This window comes from Microsporum canis, genomic scaffold (genome assembly GCF_000151145.1).
Source record: "Microsporum canis CBS 113480 supercont1.10 genomic scaffold, whole genome shotgun sequence".
Classification (NCBI taxonomy): Eukaryota; Fungi; Ascomycota; class Eurotiomycetes; order Onygenales; family Arthrodermataceae; genus Microsporum; species Microsporum canis.
Genome location: NW_003299160.1, coordinates 95722 through 114937, shown reverse-complemented (window position 1 = coordinate 114937; position 19216 = coordinate 95722). Strand labels below are relative to the sequence as shown.

Genomic DNA, 19216 nt, shown 5'->3' with positions numbered 1-19216 from the left:
CTTCTTTTTCTACATCAAGTTCTATCCTGCAAGGACCCAAGAATGTAGGACTGCAGAGGAAATTGTATTATATGCTCAGAACATTCTATCGAGGCGATAACAGTTCATCTGTTGGCAATTCTAGCTAGCCTTTGGTTTGTCTATCGTTTTCCCCTGGCCTGCTACCTCGGCCTCTAACTGTTTGAGAGCCTTCCCATATCTCTCCTGCAGCTCTGACCGGTCTCTGTCGTCTAGTTTGAGAGCTACTCGCCTGATTGTCTTCCCAGGAGCCCTGTTCACATTGCCCCTGCTGATCTCGTTCTTAAACCACCTGCCTTCGCTATGAGTTACTAGAGTCCATGCAGTGCCGGGTCGGCCTGCTCTTGCAGTACGGCCAACTCGGTGGACATAGGTAGTCAAGCTGTTAGGAACATCATAGTTAATGACATTATCCAGGAGAGGGAGATCCAAGCCACGAGAAGCACGGTCTGTTGCAATGATTATTCGTATCTTCCCCCTTTTATAGGCTGATATCGCCCTCCGAGAGGTGCTCGATTTGTTAGATTTAATGAGAGTTCCAATTTTGCCGTCAAGATAGGGGTGTATAAGAGTAAGCAGGCGTGAGAGTCGTGATGCAGCCTCTGATGATTTCGTGAATATAAGGACCGAAGGTTGGAATGTGCTTTGTTTGTTCGAGGTGGATGAATGGCTGCTCACTGACGATTGAGAATCCGAATCCGAGTCTGACGAGTCATTTCCTGGTGAGGATGAGGATGAAGATGATAAGGCGACATCGTCTGATGAATCAGTTGTGTCACTAGAGTCACTTGACGAAGTGGAGATTGACATCCGTCTGTTTTTGGTCCCGGCCTTCTGGTCGACTACCATGCCGATAGATGACCTTACCAGCTTAAGGAGATATAGAGGTTTCTCAGATCCATCACCGACAAGTATCGAACTTTCATCCAGTAGGGAGGGTAATGCGAAATTACTATCCTGGCCCGTTAATCCAGCGTTGCCCTTTTCTGCCGCATCAACCGTCACCAGCTTTGGATTTTGTAGCCTCAGGGAGTTGAGTTTGGTTATATCCCGGGTCATAGTAGCGCTTAGTACGACCTTCTGGGGCCATCGAGGCTCTACAGGGCAGCTTATTCCCTTCGTTAGCTGATATAATGGGCCGCTGCAAGTAGATTTTTCCACACCATCCAATGCGGGAAGAACTATATCAACCCACTCTTGAAAGCTCTCGTTGAGTAGCCGATCAGCTTCGTCGATGACTAGCCACTCAAGGGATTCTAATGTGAAACCTTTGGTCGACCGGATGTGGTCAACCAGTCTCCCCGGAGTGCATATTAATATATCAACACAGGGCGACGACTCGATGACATGGTCGGGCAGGGTCTTGCTGTATTCCTCCACTTCAGCGACGTAGTCCGTCAGGCTGAAAGACGCCCATTCTTCCGCAGTCATCTTGTTGCTACCATTACCGCCACTAGTCCAGCTATCCGGTTTATACGCCCGATTTTGCTCCATTATCTGGGTTTGTTCGTCCTTGAGAGCAGATGAACCCACGGCCGTGCCAATTCGAAGTCCCGAGCCGCCCGAGCAGAGTTCGCACGCGTCACGAACCTGCTTCACCAACTCTCTTGTGGGGACAATAATCACTGCCCGCAGCCTCGCAACGGGGAGACGCTCCAGGCCTGAGAAAAGGGGGAGGACGTACGCCAGAGTCTTACCGGACCCGGTGGCAGCTGAGACACAAACATCCCCCGGGTATCGTGTTGAGCTCTTGGAAAGTAGGGGTATTACAGCTGACTGCACTGGCAATGCCTCTGTGAATCCCTTGGCCTTTAGAGCATCAACCAAACTGTCCCCAATTCCCAAATCTGAGAAGCTTGAGGGATGACCTGCAGAGGCCGTAGAGGGAGCCGCCAGCCATGGAGGAAGTGTAGTATAAGATGGTCTCTCCGGTTCAGTCGGCGCAAGGGCAGGCTGAGGCAATGGCACCAGACCATGAATCTCATCTACTATAGGCTCCGCCTTATTTTCCTTTAAGTTAGGTAAAGCATGGCCGGTTACGCTCCGTTTCGACTTCTCATACTTTGACATGATCTTCTTATGCCTTGTAGTCTCTCCATCGGCGCCGTTGGTGGCTGGTATGGCAGGACTCCCTTTCTCCTTTTTCCTTGTGGTCACTTTTCGTTTGATGCTTGAATCGCCGGACTCCCGCTCGGATGTTGTTCTTCGAACTTCATCCCTTCGAGACGGCTGATCAGATCCGCCTGCCACGTCTCTACTGCCTTTCTTCGTTTTTCTCCCATCAGGCTTGTATTCCATCCCCGGCGCTGCCTCACCCTCCGCAGGACTTGTACCCTGGACAAGCCCGTCGAGCTGCGCTTGGGCTTCGAAATCTGCCTTTGAGCTGGACGAGCCGCCTGCTGGCCTTTCCCGAGACGAACTGGCAGCAGAACTCTTCTTCTTGCTATTATTTTGGGCACTCTGCGACCTATCCGAGCTGCCTTCATTGCGCTTCCGTTTGCGGCTCACTGTCGATGAATCTTCAGTTCGGTGCGACGCACGGCTGTGGTTGGCGATATCTGCCATCTCCTCCTATAATAGTGGAAGCCGCAGAGGATCACGCCCGCTGACAATGGGCTACCTTGGAGCTAACGCTCTCTTTCTCATCCTTTTCTCTCTCCGTTGTCTGGATTTTTTCTTTTTCTTTTCCTGCTTTTTAGCCTCAAGTATATCACGTAATTTATACCACGTGACTCAAATCAAAAACATCCAAAAAGCCCAAGATTGGAAACATTATAGAAGAACTTAAGGAGAATGAATTGAAAAGGCGCCGTTGGGCTTCATGACACTGTTTATAAGCACGGATAGGCCCTTTCACATGGGTCTCGCACTCCGTGGGCTTTCTCTGTCTGCAAGATGCCGTATAATATTGCGTGCGTTTGTGAATTCGCTATACCTTCAAGCGTACACGGATGCTGACTAGATGGCAGGATGATAAGCGACTTTTTCTTCCCTCAGCCGGGTATGGCCATTGGAAGTTGAGAGATTCAAGTTGGTTTCATAAACTAACGAGACTGGTAGGCGGAGTGGAAAGCCATATATATCAAGTGTCCTCGGTGAGTTGGGAGCTTGGAATCCGCAGCCATGCAACAAACCTCACCATTGAACCAGTATTATGTCTAATGAACCTGGAGAGATGTAGAAACTCATTGATCGCGGACACAAAGTGATAATCGTGACGCATGCGTACAAAGGCCGGACCGGTGTGCGTTATCTGACGAACGGTCTCAAGGTCTACCATGTCCCCTTCTTCGTCATTTACCGCGAATCTGCCATGCCAACCGTCTTTTCCTTCTTCCCCATCTTCAGGAACATTATGATTCGTGAGCAGATAGAGGTTGTGCATGGGCACGGCAGCTTGAGCTGTTTCTGTCATGAAGCCATCCTCCACGCCCGAACAATGGGACTCCGTACCGTCTTCACCGACCACTCCCTGTTTGGATTTGCAGACGCCAGCTCGATCCTCACAAACAAGCTACTCAAATTCACCTTAAGCGATGTGGACCACGTCATATGCGTCAGCCATACCTGGTAAGAGAGAATTATCTTTATCTGCCTACTTTCCAGATGGGCTAATAAGCGGCCTGTAGCAAGGAAAACACCGTGCTGAGAGCGTCACTCGACCCCATGATGGTCTCCGTAATCCCCAACGCACTGGTGGCAGAAAACTTCCGGCCGCCGTCGTACGCTGGGTCGGTGAATAGTTCTTTAAACCGGTCCTTACCACACAGGATGCCAGGGCCGCGGCTGCTGGGGCCGGACGATACGATCACTATAGTGGTGATATCACGCCTGTTCTACAACAAAGGAACAGACCTGCTGATAGCAGCCATACCCAGAATTCTTGCGCTCAACAAGAACGTGCGTTTTATCATCGGCGGGTCGGGGCCAAAGGCCATCGACCTGGAGCAGATGTTGGAGAGAAAAGTGCTTCAGGATAAAGTAGAGCTGCTGGGTCCGATCAAGCACGAAGATGTGCGCGATGTGATGGTCAAGGGTCATATATACCTCCATCCCAGCCTGACAGAGGCCTTTGGCACCGTCATAGTTGAGGCAGCCAGCTGCGGACTCTATATCGTTTGCACCCGCGTGGGCGGCATCCCCGAGGTTCTCCCGCAGCATATGACAACTTTTGCGAAGCCGGAAGAGGACGATCTCGTGCAGGCGACGGGGAAGGCCATTGCTGCTCTGCGTTCGAACAAGGTGCGCACCGAGAGGTTCCACGATCAGGTGCGGATGATGTATTCGTGGACAGACGTCGCGCGGCGCACAGAGCGTGTCTACGATGGAATCTGCGGTGCCATCAGCGAGGAAGAATTCTACGGCAATTGCCCCAAGGAGAGCTGGACCGGGTCCCGCAGACGGGAACACAGCTTTGCGCTGATCGACCGGCTGAAGCGGTACTATGGCTGCGGTATCTGGGCCGGGAAGCTGTTCTGCCTCTGTGTCGTCATCGACTTTTTGCTATACGTCTTCCTTGAGCTGTGGATGCCTCGCAGCGGCATCGACATTGCGAGGGACTGGCCGAAGAAACCGGTCGGCGAAGGCAACCAGCTTCTTGATCCTCGCCGTTCTATGAGCAGTTCCAGGCACTCGAGACGCAATGAAACCTGGCAGGAGATGATATGAGTAGCTGAAGTGTATAGCTTTTTCTTTTTTAATGATGTCCAACGACTTTTATAGTGATACCCTGTTTCATCTTGTCATAAGGGAGTATATGGAACATATTGAATTCAGCGAATATATATATATATATTTAAAATATAAAGAATAATGATGATAATAAAGTCAAGATAGATAAAACAGAGCGCTGGGTATATGCAGTCAAATTCACCATCCCAGATACGAGTATTCTGGCCTGACAGGTCTTATCTCATGACCGGCGGCCTGCCCTCTTTATTCCACTTTACTCGGCTCCTGATCCAGTCGACGGCCTCCTGGACACCGGCGCCCGTCAAGGCACTGACGGGGAGCACTCTGCTGTCTCGCACGCCGCCCCCTTCCTGTCCCTCGAAGACCTTGCGGACGAGGCCCTCCTTGATCCGGACAACCTCGACGCAGTCCTCTCTGTCCTGCTTGTTGGCGAGGACGAGGATGGGCACACCAGCCGTGTCAGCGTGTCGAAGGACGGACTCGAGAACCTGGCGGCACTCGTCTAGCCGGCCAAACCGGCCAGCAGCTCGGTCAATAGTCTCTATCCGTCCCGCCAGCGCGCCACCACTGTCGTCCCCTTCACTGCCAGCAGGCTCTACTCCGTCTCCGCCCAGGGTAGACGACGGGCTGAGGTCAGAGACATCCGGGTCGTCGCCCACATCGGCGCTGTCGACGACGAAGACGATGGCATGGCAGCTGGAGTAGTAGCTCTGCCAGAGGCCGCGCATTGATATCTGCCCGCCAATGTCCCATATCTTCAGGTACATGTCCGGCAGCGAGATTGTAGAGACATTCTGGCCCACAGTAGGCACCGTCTTTGCAGGGACCTGCTGGGTCTGCCCGTCTGCGGCCGGGATGAAGAGCGCCTTTATCTGCGAGAGAAGCGTCGTCTTGCCAGCGTTATCGAGGCCGAGCAGCAGGATGGAGTATTCTATCGTTCACATACAGTCAGCCAGAAAGTTCTCCTTGCAACGATAGTCAACAGCAGTCAATATAACCGACCTTCTTTGCTTGTTACGTACTGATACAGCGACTTTGCGAGATGGTACATTGCGGGCGACAACCTCCACGAACATGCCGTTGGACGTTAGCAACGTGATTATTTCCAGAGTCCAGTCAGTACGGTCAAGATATCATAGCCTCTCACTATGCGTCGTTGTTTCTATATGCTTGTCACTGTTTCTCCCTGTTGGTGGTTTTTTTTTTTTTTTTTTTTTTTTTTGGTCGATATTCGAGATGTTGCGATTTTCATCAACTTCATCAACTTCAACTACAAGCAAAAAGACCAACAACCACGCGACTACACGACTTCATCAACCCGTCTAGACGCTGTCTGTATCTCTCGAGAAGAGCTTCTAGCTTCTACTGTGTCTATCTCTCTCTGGCTGCCTGGATGGCCACCCGGTGGGCTTCAAAGAACTCCCATCAACCCCCCAAGATCCTTCAGCCATGCTAACATTAACCCGCTGAGAGATAGACAATATAAATAAAAACACGGATAAAATGGCTAGAGAAATCCATCCAAGCCGGTCAATTTGTCAGCAGTCGGATTTGCCCCTCGGCGCAGGGCTTTAATTTTTTTTTTTTTTTACTTCCCGGTTGCTGGTAGGGGGGAGCCGGAGGAAGAAGAACCATCGCAGGTTTCCCTTTCACACACGCTCTCTCTCTCTGTGTGTGTGTGTATTTATAATCAGAGAGACGGGGCAGTGATGCAGGATTCTTCGGTTGTCTCGAGTCCATTGGAGCCGGTGTCAGTCATCTTCGTGGGCTGCGTTGACGGCAGTGATATATCTACCAAGTGTACAACATCTGTATCGGTGGGCGCCAGCACGAGCGGACGGACGAACCAAGTTATTGCTTCCCTTATGCTCGTCGATAGTTATATACGGTTATATATACTGTTTGCCCCTTTTGCGGAATACCGAGGGAGAGAATGTGGGTGGCTCGACTGGCCCCATGTTGATATATATACCACCACCATCCTGCCCTAGCCAACACACCTCTTCTCCTCTCTGACAGCCTGAATCCGGCCCTGATGGAAGGCCAACCGTCCGACTCGTCATTTGTTGACGCAGTCATAGTCGGTGAGTGCTGACCCTCTGATTTGATCAAAGCAGTATCGGAGCTCATGCTAAAGAATAACAACCCCCCACCAGGCAACGGGCCGTCTGCTATGATTCTTTCCTTTATCCTACATGGCAACGTTCCCTACTACAACCTCGACTCGCCTCACCCTGATCCGATCCTCCATGCGAAGCTAAAGGATGCAACGGAGCTTCTCCAGCTCGACGTTGCCTGGCTGACCAACCATTTTGAGGCATCACGCTTCTCCTATTCTACCCAATCCCTCCCTATCAACTCGCTGATTGACGCACTCGTACGCCCGTTTGGTGAGACGGACGACCGCGAGGCGGCCTCCTGTATCTCCTGGCGCCACGATCCTCGGCGTGCCGTCCCTCATCTCGCTCTCGGCGACGCACCGCAGCCCGGTGGCCAGTGGACCGAGTGTCCGCCTGGGACCACCTGGGACATCCAGTCGCTCAGTTACGCCGGCATGCTTTCGTTGCCCGGCTACAGCTACTACGATCACCACCACGCCACCCACGGCTCCCACCTGCCGTCTTATACCCGGCCGTCCAGGCGTGGTATAGCAGAATACTTGGCCGCATACCCGGCTGCCGTTGGCATCGCGGAGTCTATTCGAACCGGACAGCTTGTATCCGATGTGTCGCGAACTCAGCACGGCTTCTGCATCGGTTCCCACCGTATCCATTGCAAACACCTCGTTCTAGCATCGGGGATATTCACCGAAGTGAAGCCTGCCAGGCCCCTGCTTCAGCCGTTGCTCGCCCTTCCAGCCCAGCCAAGCGTGCCTGCAAGAGAGAGGGCGCCTCTCCTTGTCATAGGCTCTGGCTTCTCCGCCGCCGATGTAATCATATCCGCGCAGAGGGACCAGAAGATCATCCATATCTTCAAGTGGGAGCCAGAAACAAGCCCGTCCCCACTCCGGAGCTGCCACCAGCAAGCTTACCCCGAGTACGCCGGAATATATAAGCTCATGAAACGTAGCACACTGTCAAAGTTCACTGCCTCCAAAGCCAACGGAAGAAATCGGGCACCCCTCTCGTCCCCCTTTCTCAAGAGCCGGGAGTGGGACGACGTATACGAGCCCTTACCAAACACTCTTGTCGTGAGCGTAGCAGTCAAAGGCGGCGAGGGTGTCGTCATACTCAGACGCAGTGACGGATCTACTCTTGAACGTCGTGTTTCCGGTCTATCTTATGCCGTCGGCCGAAAGGGGTCGCTGGCGTATCTTGACGACAAGCTTCAGCGTGAGATACTCGGTGCGAGCATTGATGAATCACAAGATGCGTCCATTGCAAAAGATACCCTCAAGCCCTCAGCGATGCAGAACTTGGAGGTGGCGAAAGATGTGTTCATAGTTGGCAGCCTCACCAGTGACTCCCTAATCCGGTACGCTTATGGCGGCTGTATATATGCGGCAGGGAAGCTGATGGAGCGCAGCGCTCAGCGCCAATCTCAGCATCAACCTAACAATGTCGGGGTCTGTCTCAGAGCGACTGACCAGCTTCACGAGCAGAAGGCTAATCCTGCCTCTGATGTACCTATGAGTATATACAACAACAATAACAATCCCACAGCACCTGGCGATTTTCGCATGCACAGGGTCTCCCCTGAGCTAAGGCTGGGGCCAAAAAGCGATAGATTTGGAAGCAAAAGGCAGAAGCCTTGGTGGACGTTTCTCTTTTCATGGTGAATGAATACCTTAAGAAGATCAAAAGTCTCATTTCCAGTGTTTTTTTATGTCTGTTCGTTGGACCCCCTTTTCTAACGGCATTAGCAACGTATAAATACTGCTCTCGGTGTTGATTATGTACCAATAACAAACGGACGTCCTGTTCGTATATATCATTATTTTTATTTACCATTCCCTTTGAACATCATGCCTGGCTTTATAGCTGGTCTCACACTCGATCCATGACCGAGTCTCCCCCTCTGGTTGGTACAAGCCATCAGGATCAACATCAATCAAGAAATAAAACGGCCGCAGCCGCGAACAGTCGCACTTTGACCTAAAAAAAAGGGGTTAACCAACGTAAAACACCATGATTGACGGTTCATTGTGGCAATTATATAAAGACAATACATGAATACGCCTCTTGACCAATTTTTACAGATGAAACGGCACTTTTATTTCACCACAATCCCTCAAAAGACGCTGCAAACGGCTTCATATATTCAAAAAAAAAAAAATTCTATTCCACCGTATTGACCGCTGGATCAATAAGTATCGCCGGGAAATGGGTTGTATGGAAGACTTGGAAACCACGGGCATTCTTCGGCCTACAGCCTACATGCAAGAGCTAGATCGAGTTTGAAGAAAAGATTGGGGCTTGCGTGAATAACATGTATACTCAACTTCCAGGGACAAAGGCCAAATACCATTCGGATTGAAGGCTTATTATCAATTGGAGGAGCTATCCAGTCCCTGCATACCTTTGCTCCTATACGGAGACAACTCTGTGCCTCCGCCATCGAGTTTGATACCTTGAGATGCGGGACACGCTGCAGGAGATCCTAGTTCAAACAAACCGGGTATGTACATATATCAGGAGCCAGCATATTTCCATCTCAAGAGCTCTATCGAGACTGTCGATCTGATTATTGCCAGTTACCAGTTGCTGGAAAGCATTCTGATCGCGCGATAGCTAACTTGCTCTCCGCCGTAGAGCGCGAAACCGCATTCACTAGGATATGCGTGAACTAGGCCTACTGAAGGGAAAGCTCATGGAGATGAAACACCAAGTTAAATAAATGGCATCTGGTATAATCGATATGATCCTGCTAAACAACTAGATACGATATAAAAGACGCATCCTCCCCCCAGCATTACAACCACAATATATTGGAACAGATGATATAAACCTGACCATCTCAAGAAAAGATCCATAACATCCTCCTCCCTGAAGATGAAGATTTCGGCCATACTGCTCTTCTTCCCCTTGTTGGTTCTCGCAAACCCAGCCCCCTTCAGTCCCGCTCCCCAAGGCCTCATGGGGATGATAGAAGCCAGAGGTGAGAGTGCTTGTTGCAAGTCCAGTGGTCAAGTAAGTGGTCAAGCTAACTTGTTCTTCGGATTGAGTGGCTAACTCTTGCATCTACAGCGCTGGTTATGTAACGATGGAACAAAGGGAACTCCATGCTGTGGATATGGAAGTAAGTGCACATGCATACACTATTGCACTTTAATGCTTTATGGATCGGGGCTTAACACCTTGTTTTGTTTTTTTTATAGAATGCAACATGTTCTGCTGTGCCTGCAAGGGTGGGTGCCGCGATCTCTGAGATACGGTTTCTGTCTGTCACAAACTCAGACGCTCGGTATAGGTGGGATAGAGGTGATGGGATAGTAGGAGCTGGAGGATAAACTATTTATAATCTTCATGGTGAACATCTAGTACTGAGTAGAAAGATCTAGGCTTCAGCTGTTCATATTTAACCCGACGCTACCAAACATTATCTTAGCTAAGTATTCTATTCTGCATCAAATATAGCTTTGATCAACGAGGCAATTGATGTTCATTATGTATAGTAGATTCCAATTCATTAGATTTATAAATATGGACGACCGTTAAGTGTAGTGGCATTATGACCACAGGCCCTAGCCGTTTTAAGGCGTCCTATCACATTTCATTTCCAATCCATTACAAGGTAAGAAAAAAAGATAAAAAAAAAAAGCATGTCGTAATGATGACAATATTAGGCGTGAGTTGGACATTAGTTATTCCTGCAGCCAGTTGTAAGGGGAAGGCGATGAGGAGTTATATAAACCTTACGAGTACTTAATTCGTCAGGTTATCGGATTATATAAATGCAACAAGTAATACCAACCCTGAGAGGTAGGTCAAGGCCTTACCCCATGCTGAAGGGGACAGTGATCCGGCGCTTCCAGGGAACTGGACTGGGCCAGTTGAGGAAGAAGGTGGCACACCGGTCCCCGAACCAGGGATGGAGCCGATGGTGGTGATAGACGTACTACCATGTCCCGTGCTAGTGGGGACAGGGCCCTGTGACGAATGTCCACCAGAAGAAGTGGGGGAGCCGCTTCCACCCCCTCGAGTGGTGGTTGAACTGTCAACCGAAGATGTTTCACCCGTCGTCGTCGACTGTGGCTCGCTTCCAGTGCTCGATAGAGTACTAGTAGATGTTGACTTGGTTGATTCTGCGGTTGATGACTCTGTAGGCTCAGTTGTCGAAGTGGTCTCAGTTGCTTCCGTTGTCGACGAATCTGTTGCTGACGCGGTCGAGGAAGCCATGCTTGATTCAATGGTCGATAATTGAGTGGAAGATTCAGTGGAAGATACGCTTGAGGTTGTGAGGGTAGACTCTGTTATAACGGATGAGCTCATAGAAGTTGTGGGTGTATGGGTCTCTGTGGACATCGTCGATGGTGTAGACGACGATTCAGTAGAAGTCATTCCAGGCTCTGGTACTGTTGTAGGCCCTGTGGGAGCAGGCAAGGAGGCACAGAAATCTAGCCATGGTTGGAAATCTGGGTAGAGGCCTTCGTGGAAAGTCAAGAGTGTGCCGTTGTTTTGAGCCCTGTCATCAGTGCACTTTCGACATCTAGCAACAAGCCTGTTGAACAGAGATCCCGGTTCGCACAGTTCCTTTGATGCCCCTGCACCTTCTGCCTCTGTCGTAATTGCATTACACTCATCAAAACAGTCGTCTGCCAAAACTTCCTGATCACGTCTGAAAAGGGTAGACAAAGAGCGACGGAAGTAGCCTTCAGGTGTTGCCGTCACATTTTCAAATGAGAAAATGTCGAATGTAAGTCCGAACTTTCTCGGGTCTAGGTTGAAATAGCCGGGAGAAACAACCCACTTTTCAACTTTACCGGGAGCCCAATGTTGTGGGGGGTGTCGTGGAGGGCTAGGGACACACTCATCTGGGCTACAAACGTAGTTGCGGCTTGGGAGGCCGACTTCGAAGTTGCACTGTCCGTCTTCTGGGGTCCGTCTCGGCCTGCACAGCTGTCCTGGAGGACAGCCCCATATGTAGTTTGAAGGAAGTGGAGCTAACGGGGTATAAGTTGGGTTAGCCGTCCTGGTCGGGCAAAGAGATATAGAGAAAGTGGTCTTTGTGGTAGTAACGGTCCCAGTTTTAGTGACTGTAGTTACTTTTCCAGGCTCTGTCAGCGTTTGAGTTACGGTAGAGGCCGGTAGAGTAGTTGTGATTACTGTTGTGCTTGCAGGGATTGTGACCGTTGTTCCGGACTTGGTAATGGTGCTGGCAGGTAGTGTGCTTGTCACTGTTACGGTGTTTCCAGGAAGGGTGGTGACTTTCGTAATTGTTGATGCCGGCAAAGTGGTGACATGAGTTTCCGGGGGCAAGGTTAATGTGCTCGCTTTTCCAGGCTCTGTTAAGGTCTGTGTGATTGTTGAGGCTGGAATAGTGGATGTGATCACTGTTGTACTCCCAGGAAGCGTGATGGTTGTTCCAGACTGGGTAATGGTGCTTCCAGGAAGGGTGGTGACTCTCGTAATTGTTGATGCCGGCAAAGTGGTGACATGAGTTTCCGGGGGCAAGGTTAATGTGCTCACTTTTCCAGGCTCTGTTAAGGTCTGTGTGATTGTTGAGGCTGGAATAGTGGATGTGATGACTGTTGTACTCCCAGGAAGCGTGATGGTTGTTCCAGACTGGGTAATGGTGCTGGCAGGTAATGTGCTTGTCTCTGTCACGGTGCTTCCAGGCAGAGTAATAACTTTAGTAACAGTAGATGCTGGCAAAGTAATGACATGAGTTTCTGGAGGCAGGGTAACGGGAGGTGCAGTTATGGTAGGTCCCGTTATAGTAACCGGAACACTGACAGTTGTCCCTGGTAGCGTAGTGTACATCGTAGACACATAGGTTGAAGTAATCGTGGTAGGCACCATAACAGTTACAACCGATGTCACTGTTCCGTAGATGGTAGTTGTGATGTACGTTGGCACTGCTGTAGTAATTGTCGTTGTTAATGTGGTTGTGGTCGAGATGGTGGTGGGCTGGATGACAGTTGTCGAGATTGTCGTTGAATCATGGATCGTAGTTTCATTGTAAACCGTTGTAGGAGACGGTACTGTTTTAGTGACATATTCGGTAATAAATTTTGTGATGTTCTGGGTCTCAGTTTTGGTCTTGGTCTGAGTCTCAGTCTGGGTTTTGGTTTTGGTGACGGTTATGGTCTTCTTCCAGCCGCCACCCTCACAACAACAGCAGCAGGTGGTATCTGGGTGGAAATTGTAGCCTTCCACGCTATCAGAGTTACGGGCAACGAGATTTTTCATCACTTCACGGCGCTTATAGATACCGCCTTGGTTAGGACAGACTCCATTATTGCACAGCGTGCAGCCTTTAGCTTTGCAATATATCTATTTTCTCTCGTCAGACATGCGCCTCTCGGACCATAACATAAAAGCCCGTAGCTTTGTATGAATGATTATTCTTACCTCACAAATCAAAGGCGGAAGATCAGGAAATGGTGGCTTGTTTGGACAGCCCGGGTATTCACACCCATTGGTGTGAGATGGGGTCAAGATGGTTGTTGTTCGAGGCGGGCAGCTATGGATTGTACTCGTCGTCGTGATAGTAGTGTACGAAGTTGGGTACCTCGGGGGGTATGCTCCGTAGCCCTCAGGCCCGGTAGGGCTACGGTAAGACTGGGAAGCATCAACCTGAAGTACTGACGTCGCCGCCCATAGCAGAACAGACGTAGTCAACCTCATTGTGGTGGATATTCAACAACAGACTGTGGAACAGCCACACGGCTAAGCAATTGAAGCTTAGAGACTGCTACTATGCAACGTTGTATCTGGGGAGGGATAGAAAAGAAAAAGCCGTAGAAAAGAGTAAAATGCATGCGGCAAGAAGGGTAGATAAGAATGTCAGAATCGTGACCTATTTGGGCAGAGCTCGGGAGGTAGGGGTCCCTTGTAAATAATATGTCCAGTAATTATCAAAACAGAAGAAAAGAGGGAGAGAAAAGAAAAAAAAAAAAAATAAAGGGCAGGGTAAACAAGTGCCTGCGTATGAGAGGTCCAGGTGTGTGCTCCATACCCGCACTCGCATCACAGAACCAAAGCAGTGGGAGCTTCAGGTATCCCGTCATCGCGAGGGGGAAGAATGTTATCCGTCTCAACACGAAGGATCCAAGGCTAAGAAGCTGCAGCCTCTCTCTAGCTGCTTCGCCGCCGCCATTTTTGCTTTGATCTCTGAAGTGTGAGGCCCAAGGTTTCCCAATAATGGTTGAAAGAAACAGCTGAATGCAACGTCACTCCCGCTCGCTGACTGCATGGCATATTAGTATATAACATTTCCATTTATTTGCTCTGTATTCTTTTTTTTTCTTTCGTTTTTCTTTTTTTCAGGCAACTTGAAAAAAAGAAAACAAAAAAAGGAACGACTGGTGAAGAAAGAAACTGACATGGCTCTTGCAGCGAGAACCACTTCCGTAGCAGGCCTTTGCCTGGTCTTCCTTTGGAATGGGGATGAGGGATGCAGGATGCATCGTGCAGATTTTCCTAGTCCCAAAGTAGTTAACATACGGATGGAGACTAGGGTATGGAGAACTGATATACTATATGTACGGAGTAATCCGTATGTATGGAGATAACGAGTTGACGAGTTGACAGCATGCAGAGATGATCGTGGGCGCTGCTTCGGAAGTTGTAAACCAATAACTGTATTATACGGCCCTGTGTTTTTAATAATGGTACTATGTATACATATATGTAATAGCAGCTCCGTATAGTCCATGGGAAACTCGGCATGGGATGGCGGAAGACGCCCGACAGGGTTGCAGTTGCAGGCCCCAAGCGACATCGTCACACCAGCATTGAAGTGATGTATTCCATACGATCTTAACCGCATAGAGTGTACTCCTTGGTTATGTAGTCGAGGTTGATTGATTGTTGAATAGAGATGAAGTTGAAAAAAGATGAAGGTCGAAGTCCTCGAAAGAGCCGCGCGGGCACATGACCACGTAGTTATTCTTTCTCGTTCGAACTTCCAGCCACTTCAAGAACAGCAGCGTTACAGAGTACACCGTTTTCTTTATGGGGTACTTCTTTAGCGCTTACACAGAAGCCACTCTGGATGATGATAATATAGTTCCATCCCCATCTCAGGCTCGACCGGAAGACGCTTCTCGCGGTTCTTTGCATGCCCTGCCTTGCCCTGCTTCCGAGATGAGCAACTTTCGTGTGACGATTCTTCCGCCAGCATGCACCCCTGCCAGTCAACCCGATAGCATGAGTCGATATTTGTACTTACTATGTTAGATGGATGGAGCAAACCCATGCAGAAGAATCGAATACAGTTACTGGATAAAAACAACGGAGGAGCATGTCTCACCGGACAACTTAGTCTTGTTGTACCTGCTTCAAGCACCCTGCCCAAAACCAACAGAGCACAAAGAGCCAAAGAGGCCTGCAGATGGCAATCGGGGCCCTCTGAATGCCCAGGCCCCCCAGCGCTCACTAACACCACCACGCCACACCACCATCGCCTGTGGAAAGTCAAGCCTAGGCCAACGAGAAAACAAAGCAGAGGCGGAGCCTCTGTCGTATATCCTGGGCAGACTATTACATACATGGTATGCAACACAATTGGCATATTATATCGCTTTGGGCTGCTTCTCGAGCCATGCATCCAGTCAAGCATACGTAAACAGGCTTGGAATCTGTCTCACCCGCCGAACACCACTGTCTTCACCCTCATCCGAACCCATCTTCTTTTATACTCGTTAAGAATATACATGTTGACAGTTGACCTCTTTAAACATACATCCTGTGTGATTGGAGATAGATTCACGTCCCACTCACAATAGTTGATATGACTACTAGGAGCTATGCTAGTGCCATACCATTAACCAGAGTATGCTTCTGGAACTAGAACTTGGAGGCTATGCATGTCCTACATTAATATCCCCATTTAGAAGCCGTAGCTTGTGCCTAAAGCTTGGTCAATATAACATGTCAGCTATAAAAGACATTGCATCATGAGGCTCACTCAACTGTCTATAAAGTTAGAGACAAGTGCACTTTTGCTGTGGCATTCGCAATGTCTAAGTATGCTCTATTAATAACTATAGGCTCGGGGAAAAAGTCTTGACTTCGGAGACAGTTGTTAAGATGTATCCACCAGCAAGCAGTGGAAAGAAGGAAGAGATGATTTGAAAAAATCGCTTAACACCAGCCAAAGATCTCTCTCTCTCTTTCTCTTGATGCGCTTTGGGCCGGGCTTAAGCTCTCTCCCCACAGGCTGGGATAGAGAGCAAGGTCTGCCTGCAGAGCGGAGACTCCACCAGAAGAAAATGCGCACTATTGACTTGACATGCATCGGACGAAGAACAGAAATGCATGGGACCGCTGATATGCCCCGCCTTCCAGGGAAGCAATGATACGATGAGCAATAGTAATCGAAATTCTTGGGGCTGCTCAGGCACGAGATGAACGAGGGCAAGCAGCTGCTGATCTAACTCTTTTTTTTTTCCTTCTGGGGATATGGCCTGGTCCCTGGTCCGCCAGGCAGCTAGTTATATGTGTAGGGATATATATATACTACTATTATGTATATGGCGAACTTTCCTAGGGAACTGTGTATCCGAGGCAACGAAGCCCACTGAAGTGTCCCTCTTCCTGCGCCTGAGCCCCTCAAGAGCGTGCATTATAACAATTACCAGTGGTTGTAACCAAGTCAACGAGGCTGAAAAGACGGTGGCACCAGCAAGTCAAGATAAGGCTGCGTGAAGGATCAGAGACAAACAAACTCAGCCGCCCAACATGAAGCTGACTTCTGGTATCCTTCGGACAGTAACTGATCTAACTGTCCGCACGTGTCTTCATGATGTTGGCCTTTTCCTGAGCATTAGCCCAAATCCCTGCAAGCTGTTACCTGTACGGAGTACGTACTATGTATGTATGTAGTAGTTAGTTCCTGAGATGGGCCCCAAACAGAGTAAATACGTTGATGGAATATACCATATTCGTTACCCTCTGATATTATCGTTTTGGAAACTGGAACGGATGCATGATTCAATCCTGGACTTGTAGAGACCCTTGCTTTATCCCGTATACCTTTTCTAAGCAGACCAGGGCATCTATCTACATACATAAGTACGGATCTCCATAACCATGGAATGATAGCTGCCCTTTACGGACATCAATTCCACTCCTATAGTAAGATATACAAGGGTTGACTCTCAGTATATAAGGTATTCACCCTGGAGAAGCAGGGCTTCTCGGTAACTACCTACTTACGTAGTGCTCCGTACATAGTGTCTATGGGAAATCTACTCGGGGTCGTCCATGCGAAGAGCCCTGCAGACTTGGCTCGCCTTTCTGTTATCTGTACCTACATAAGTAAAGAATCAAGAGCAGACTGTTCGGCTGTCTTCCCAGATTGGATCTCCTCCCCGCGCGACAAGAAGGGCATCATGCATGGAATGTTGACCCCGAGCAGAAGAACATTATACACGGTACTCCGTATGTGCAGACCCTGCCCGCATTTGTATTCACCCTAGCCATGTATGCACATCCAAGGACATGATACGACGTCACGCCGCTCGATGTTGCATCTCCTCCCAGCCACTCTTTTCCCGCTCATATTCAGGGATAAAAGTCGTCCTGGCCTCGATCACTCGAGGAGAGCCAGACGGGCAATAACTACTATGTAAACAAAAAGAAGCCCCTGAGCAACGATCCGAGTTTGCGTAGAAACTGGCAAGCGAACCACATCAACCACCAAAGCCGCATCCGGAGAGGAGATCGCACACTGTCTAACCACAACAAAGAAGAAAACAAAAAGAAGAAAAAAGGAATTCTCCGTATGAGAGAAGATGGGAAATGGGATAAATTACCATTCTATAACTGTCCAACTGTCACAAAAAAAAAAATACAGAGACGCGCTAAAAGTGGCGGCGTCAGGGATCCCCCTTGCAAAGTCGATGTCGGACAAACAACAGCAACATCCAGCAGGGGTAAGAGAGCACCGAGGAACAAACGAGCGGCATAGCATGGTCAAGAAAGAAGAGTCCAAGCTACCTTTTTTCCCTTTTCTTCCTGCCAGGAAGGGATTCAGTCGGCCAGCGAGGAATCATGCAACACTCACCGAGGAGTCGAGGATACTACGGAGTACGGAGTACTCCGTACTACTTCATGCACATAATACGGAATCCCTGGAAGAAGTTGGCCTTGGGCAGAGTCCGCAGAAGGCCCATTCGTTGGAATATAACATTATCCATATGTCCTCACTTCACAGGCAAACGGATAACGGGACCAAGACGAAGGCTCTCAATCAGGCAGATATCAGAACATCTAAAGGAACATCTCCAATGAAGGCTCCCTACTTGGCATGTTATTCTCTCTTTGGCCTCTCTGTGTCGTCTTCTTGCATCCTGCGGCCCTGGGCATGCATGTATATTATGAACTTACCTATATACATAGATGCAAGCCTATCATTCGCCAGCCTGGACAGCAACCAACGACCAACGCCCTAGCCCCCCTGTCGATTTTTCCTTTTTCCTTTTTTTTTTTCTTTTTTACCTTCCTTATTTTCTTCTCTTTTGAACGGCTTTCAGCTGGGATTTTGTCTGGACAATGGGGGGCTTTTTATCCTCTCCCCTTACTATGTATTACTCTGTCCCACCAAATCGTTTGGTTCCCTCCCTTTCTCTGCCATTTGATCCACTGTCCGGTTTATTCCTTTTTCTCTTCTCTCTCTTCTATCAACACTAGCTGGCTGATGAATCATTCTGCTCACCTTTACTTTTTTTTTATCTCCACGATTATTATTTTCGACCTGTGAAGGTGAATTAGAGTTCCCTTTCACTGATTGAATCGCAAGCTGATATCAGCCTCATCTGGCTCAAAGCCTACAACTCCTTGGATAGCAGTAACATCGTCAGCGATAGTTACGGAGTAGAGGACATCGTCATCGAAGGACTCAAAAGTCGCCCTGGTTACACTCTAGTGGAAGATATCACCTTTGGCTAGACGACCTAGCTTTGAGCACGCATCACTACATCTTTTCTACGTCTCTGAAGCAGGGCCATCAGTTAACAAGTGCAGACACCACCGAAAAACGCAATATTAGTCTTAAGATCTAGCCATGGGAGAGAGATGCTTCTAGGCTAATAAAGTATTGGACCTGCATCTTTGCATCACTGCTAAGCGATCGACTTTGACGCCACTGTCCCCGGCCTATCTTTCTCTCTGCTTTACTCGCAGACGACAACCAAAATGAAGACCTTCAAGGCCGTCGTAGGCCTCGGCCTGGCCTTCATCTCCATGGCCAACTCTCAGGGTGACCTGGTACAGACGGATGTCAACTTCTGTAACTGGTATAGGTTTCGCGGTATGTTCTATTTCTTTCATATATTGGATCTATATAAAATATGCTGATTTCAGTTATCTGTAGCTGGTGTCATCCGCGATACCGTCTA

At 49.1% G+C, this 19216-nt stretch overlaps 9 protein-coding genes across 9 annotated transcripts in view; 5 read left to right on the top strand and 4 right to left on the bottom strand.

Annotated features, from left to right (window-relative positions):
* Window positions 1-120: 120 nt before the first annotated feature.
* MCYG_08744 (ATP-dependent RNA helicase dbp6) lies at window positions 121-2791 on the bottom strand (the record flags this gene model as incomplete). The annotated part of the gene is made up of 2 exons (XM_002842558.1): window positions 121-2583; window positions 2744-2791. 2 exons carry the CDS (start codon window positions 2789-2791, stop codon window positions 121-123), a joined length of 2511 nt encoding a protein of 836 aa, XP_002842604.1.
* A 122-nt stretch (window positions 2792-2913) lies between these two features.
* MCYG_08743 (phosphatidylinositol:UDP-GlcNAc transferase subunit PIG-A) lies at window positions 2914-4686 on the top strand (the record flags this gene model as incomplete). Its single annotated transcript, XM_002842557.1, has 6 exons — window positions 2914-2930; window positions 2988-3019; window positions 3079-3113; window positions 3200-3588; window positions 3648-3740; window positions 3789-4686. The coding sequence occupies 6 exons, from the start codon at window positions 2914-2916 to the stop codon at window positions 4684-4686; spliced, it is 1464 nt and encodes a 487-aa protein (XP_002842603.1).
* A 239-nt stretch (window positions 4687-4925) lies between these two features.
* Window positions 4926-5761, bottom strand: MCYG_08742 (ADP-ribosylation factor 6; the record flags this gene model as incomplete). Its single annotated transcript, XM_002842556.1, has 2 exons — window positions 4926-5641; window positions 5713-5761. The coding sequence occupies 2 exons, from the start codon at window positions 5759-5761 to the stop codon at window positions 4926-4928; spliced, it is 765 nt and encodes a 254-aa protein (XP_002842602.1).
* A 1077-nt stretch (window positions 5762-6838) lies between these two features.
* MCYG_08741 (conserved hypothetical protein) lies at window positions 6839-8488 on the top strand (the record flags this gene model as incomplete). Its single annotated transcript, XM_002842555.1, has 1 exon — window positions 6839-8488. One exon carries the CDS (start codon window positions 6839-6841, stop codon window positions 8486-8488), a length of 1650 nt encoding a protein of 549 aa, XP_002842601.1.
* Window positions 8489-9701: 1213 nt separating this feature from the next.
* MCYG_08740 (uncharacterized protein) lies at window positions 9702-10142 on the top strand (the record flags this gene model as incomplete). The annotated part of the gene is made up of 3 exons (XM_002842554.1): window positions 9702-9839; window positions 9897-9952; window positions 10028-10142. 3 exons carry the CDS (start codon window positions 9702-9704, stop codon window positions 10140-10142), a joined length of 309 nt encoding a protein of 102 aa, XP_002842600.1.
* Window positions 10143-10595: 453 nt separating this feature from the next.
* On the bottom strand, window positions 10596-13499 carry MCYG_08739 (glycoprotein X; the record flags this gene model as incomplete). The annotated part of the gene is made up of 2 exons (XM_002842553.1): window positions 10596-13145; window positions 13224-13499. The coding sequence occupies 2 exons, from the start codon at window positions 13497-13499 to the stop codon at window positions 10596-10598; spliced, it is 2826 nt and encodes a 941-aa protein (XP_002842599.1).
* Window positions 13500-14759: 1260 nt separating this feature from the next.
* Window positions 14760-15502, bottom strand: MCYG_08738 (uncharacterized protein; the record flags this gene model as incomplete). The annotated part of the gene is made up of 3 exons (XM_002842552.1): window positions 14760-15003; window positions 15179-15280; window positions 15438-15502. The coding sequence occupies 3 exons, from the start codon at window positions 15500-15502 to the stop codon at window positions 14760-14762; spliced, it is 411 nt and encodes a 136-aa protein (XP_002842598.1).
* A 2217-nt stretch (window positions 15503-17719) lies between these two features.
* Window positions 17720-18271, top strand: MCYG_08737 (uncharacterized protein; the record flags this gene model as incomplete). Its single annotated transcript, XM_002842551.1, has 1 exon — window positions 17720-18271. The coding sequence occupies one exon, from the start codon at window positions 17720-17722 to the stop codon at window positions 18269-18271; it is 552 nt and encodes a 183-aa protein (XP_002842597.1).
* A 742-nt stretch (window positions 18272-19013) lies between these two features.
* The window catches only part of MCYG_08736 (conserved hypothetical protein), a gene marked incomplete at both ends in the record, with an annotated part of 2732 nt that continues 2529 nt past the window's right edge, over window positions 19014-19216 (top strand). Inside the window, one exon of the mRNA XM_002842550.1 lies at window positions 19014-19128. Within this exon, the coding sequence (XP_002842596.1) occupies window positions 19014-19128 (115 nt within the window). The remainder of the gene's footprint in view (window positions 19129-19216) is intronic.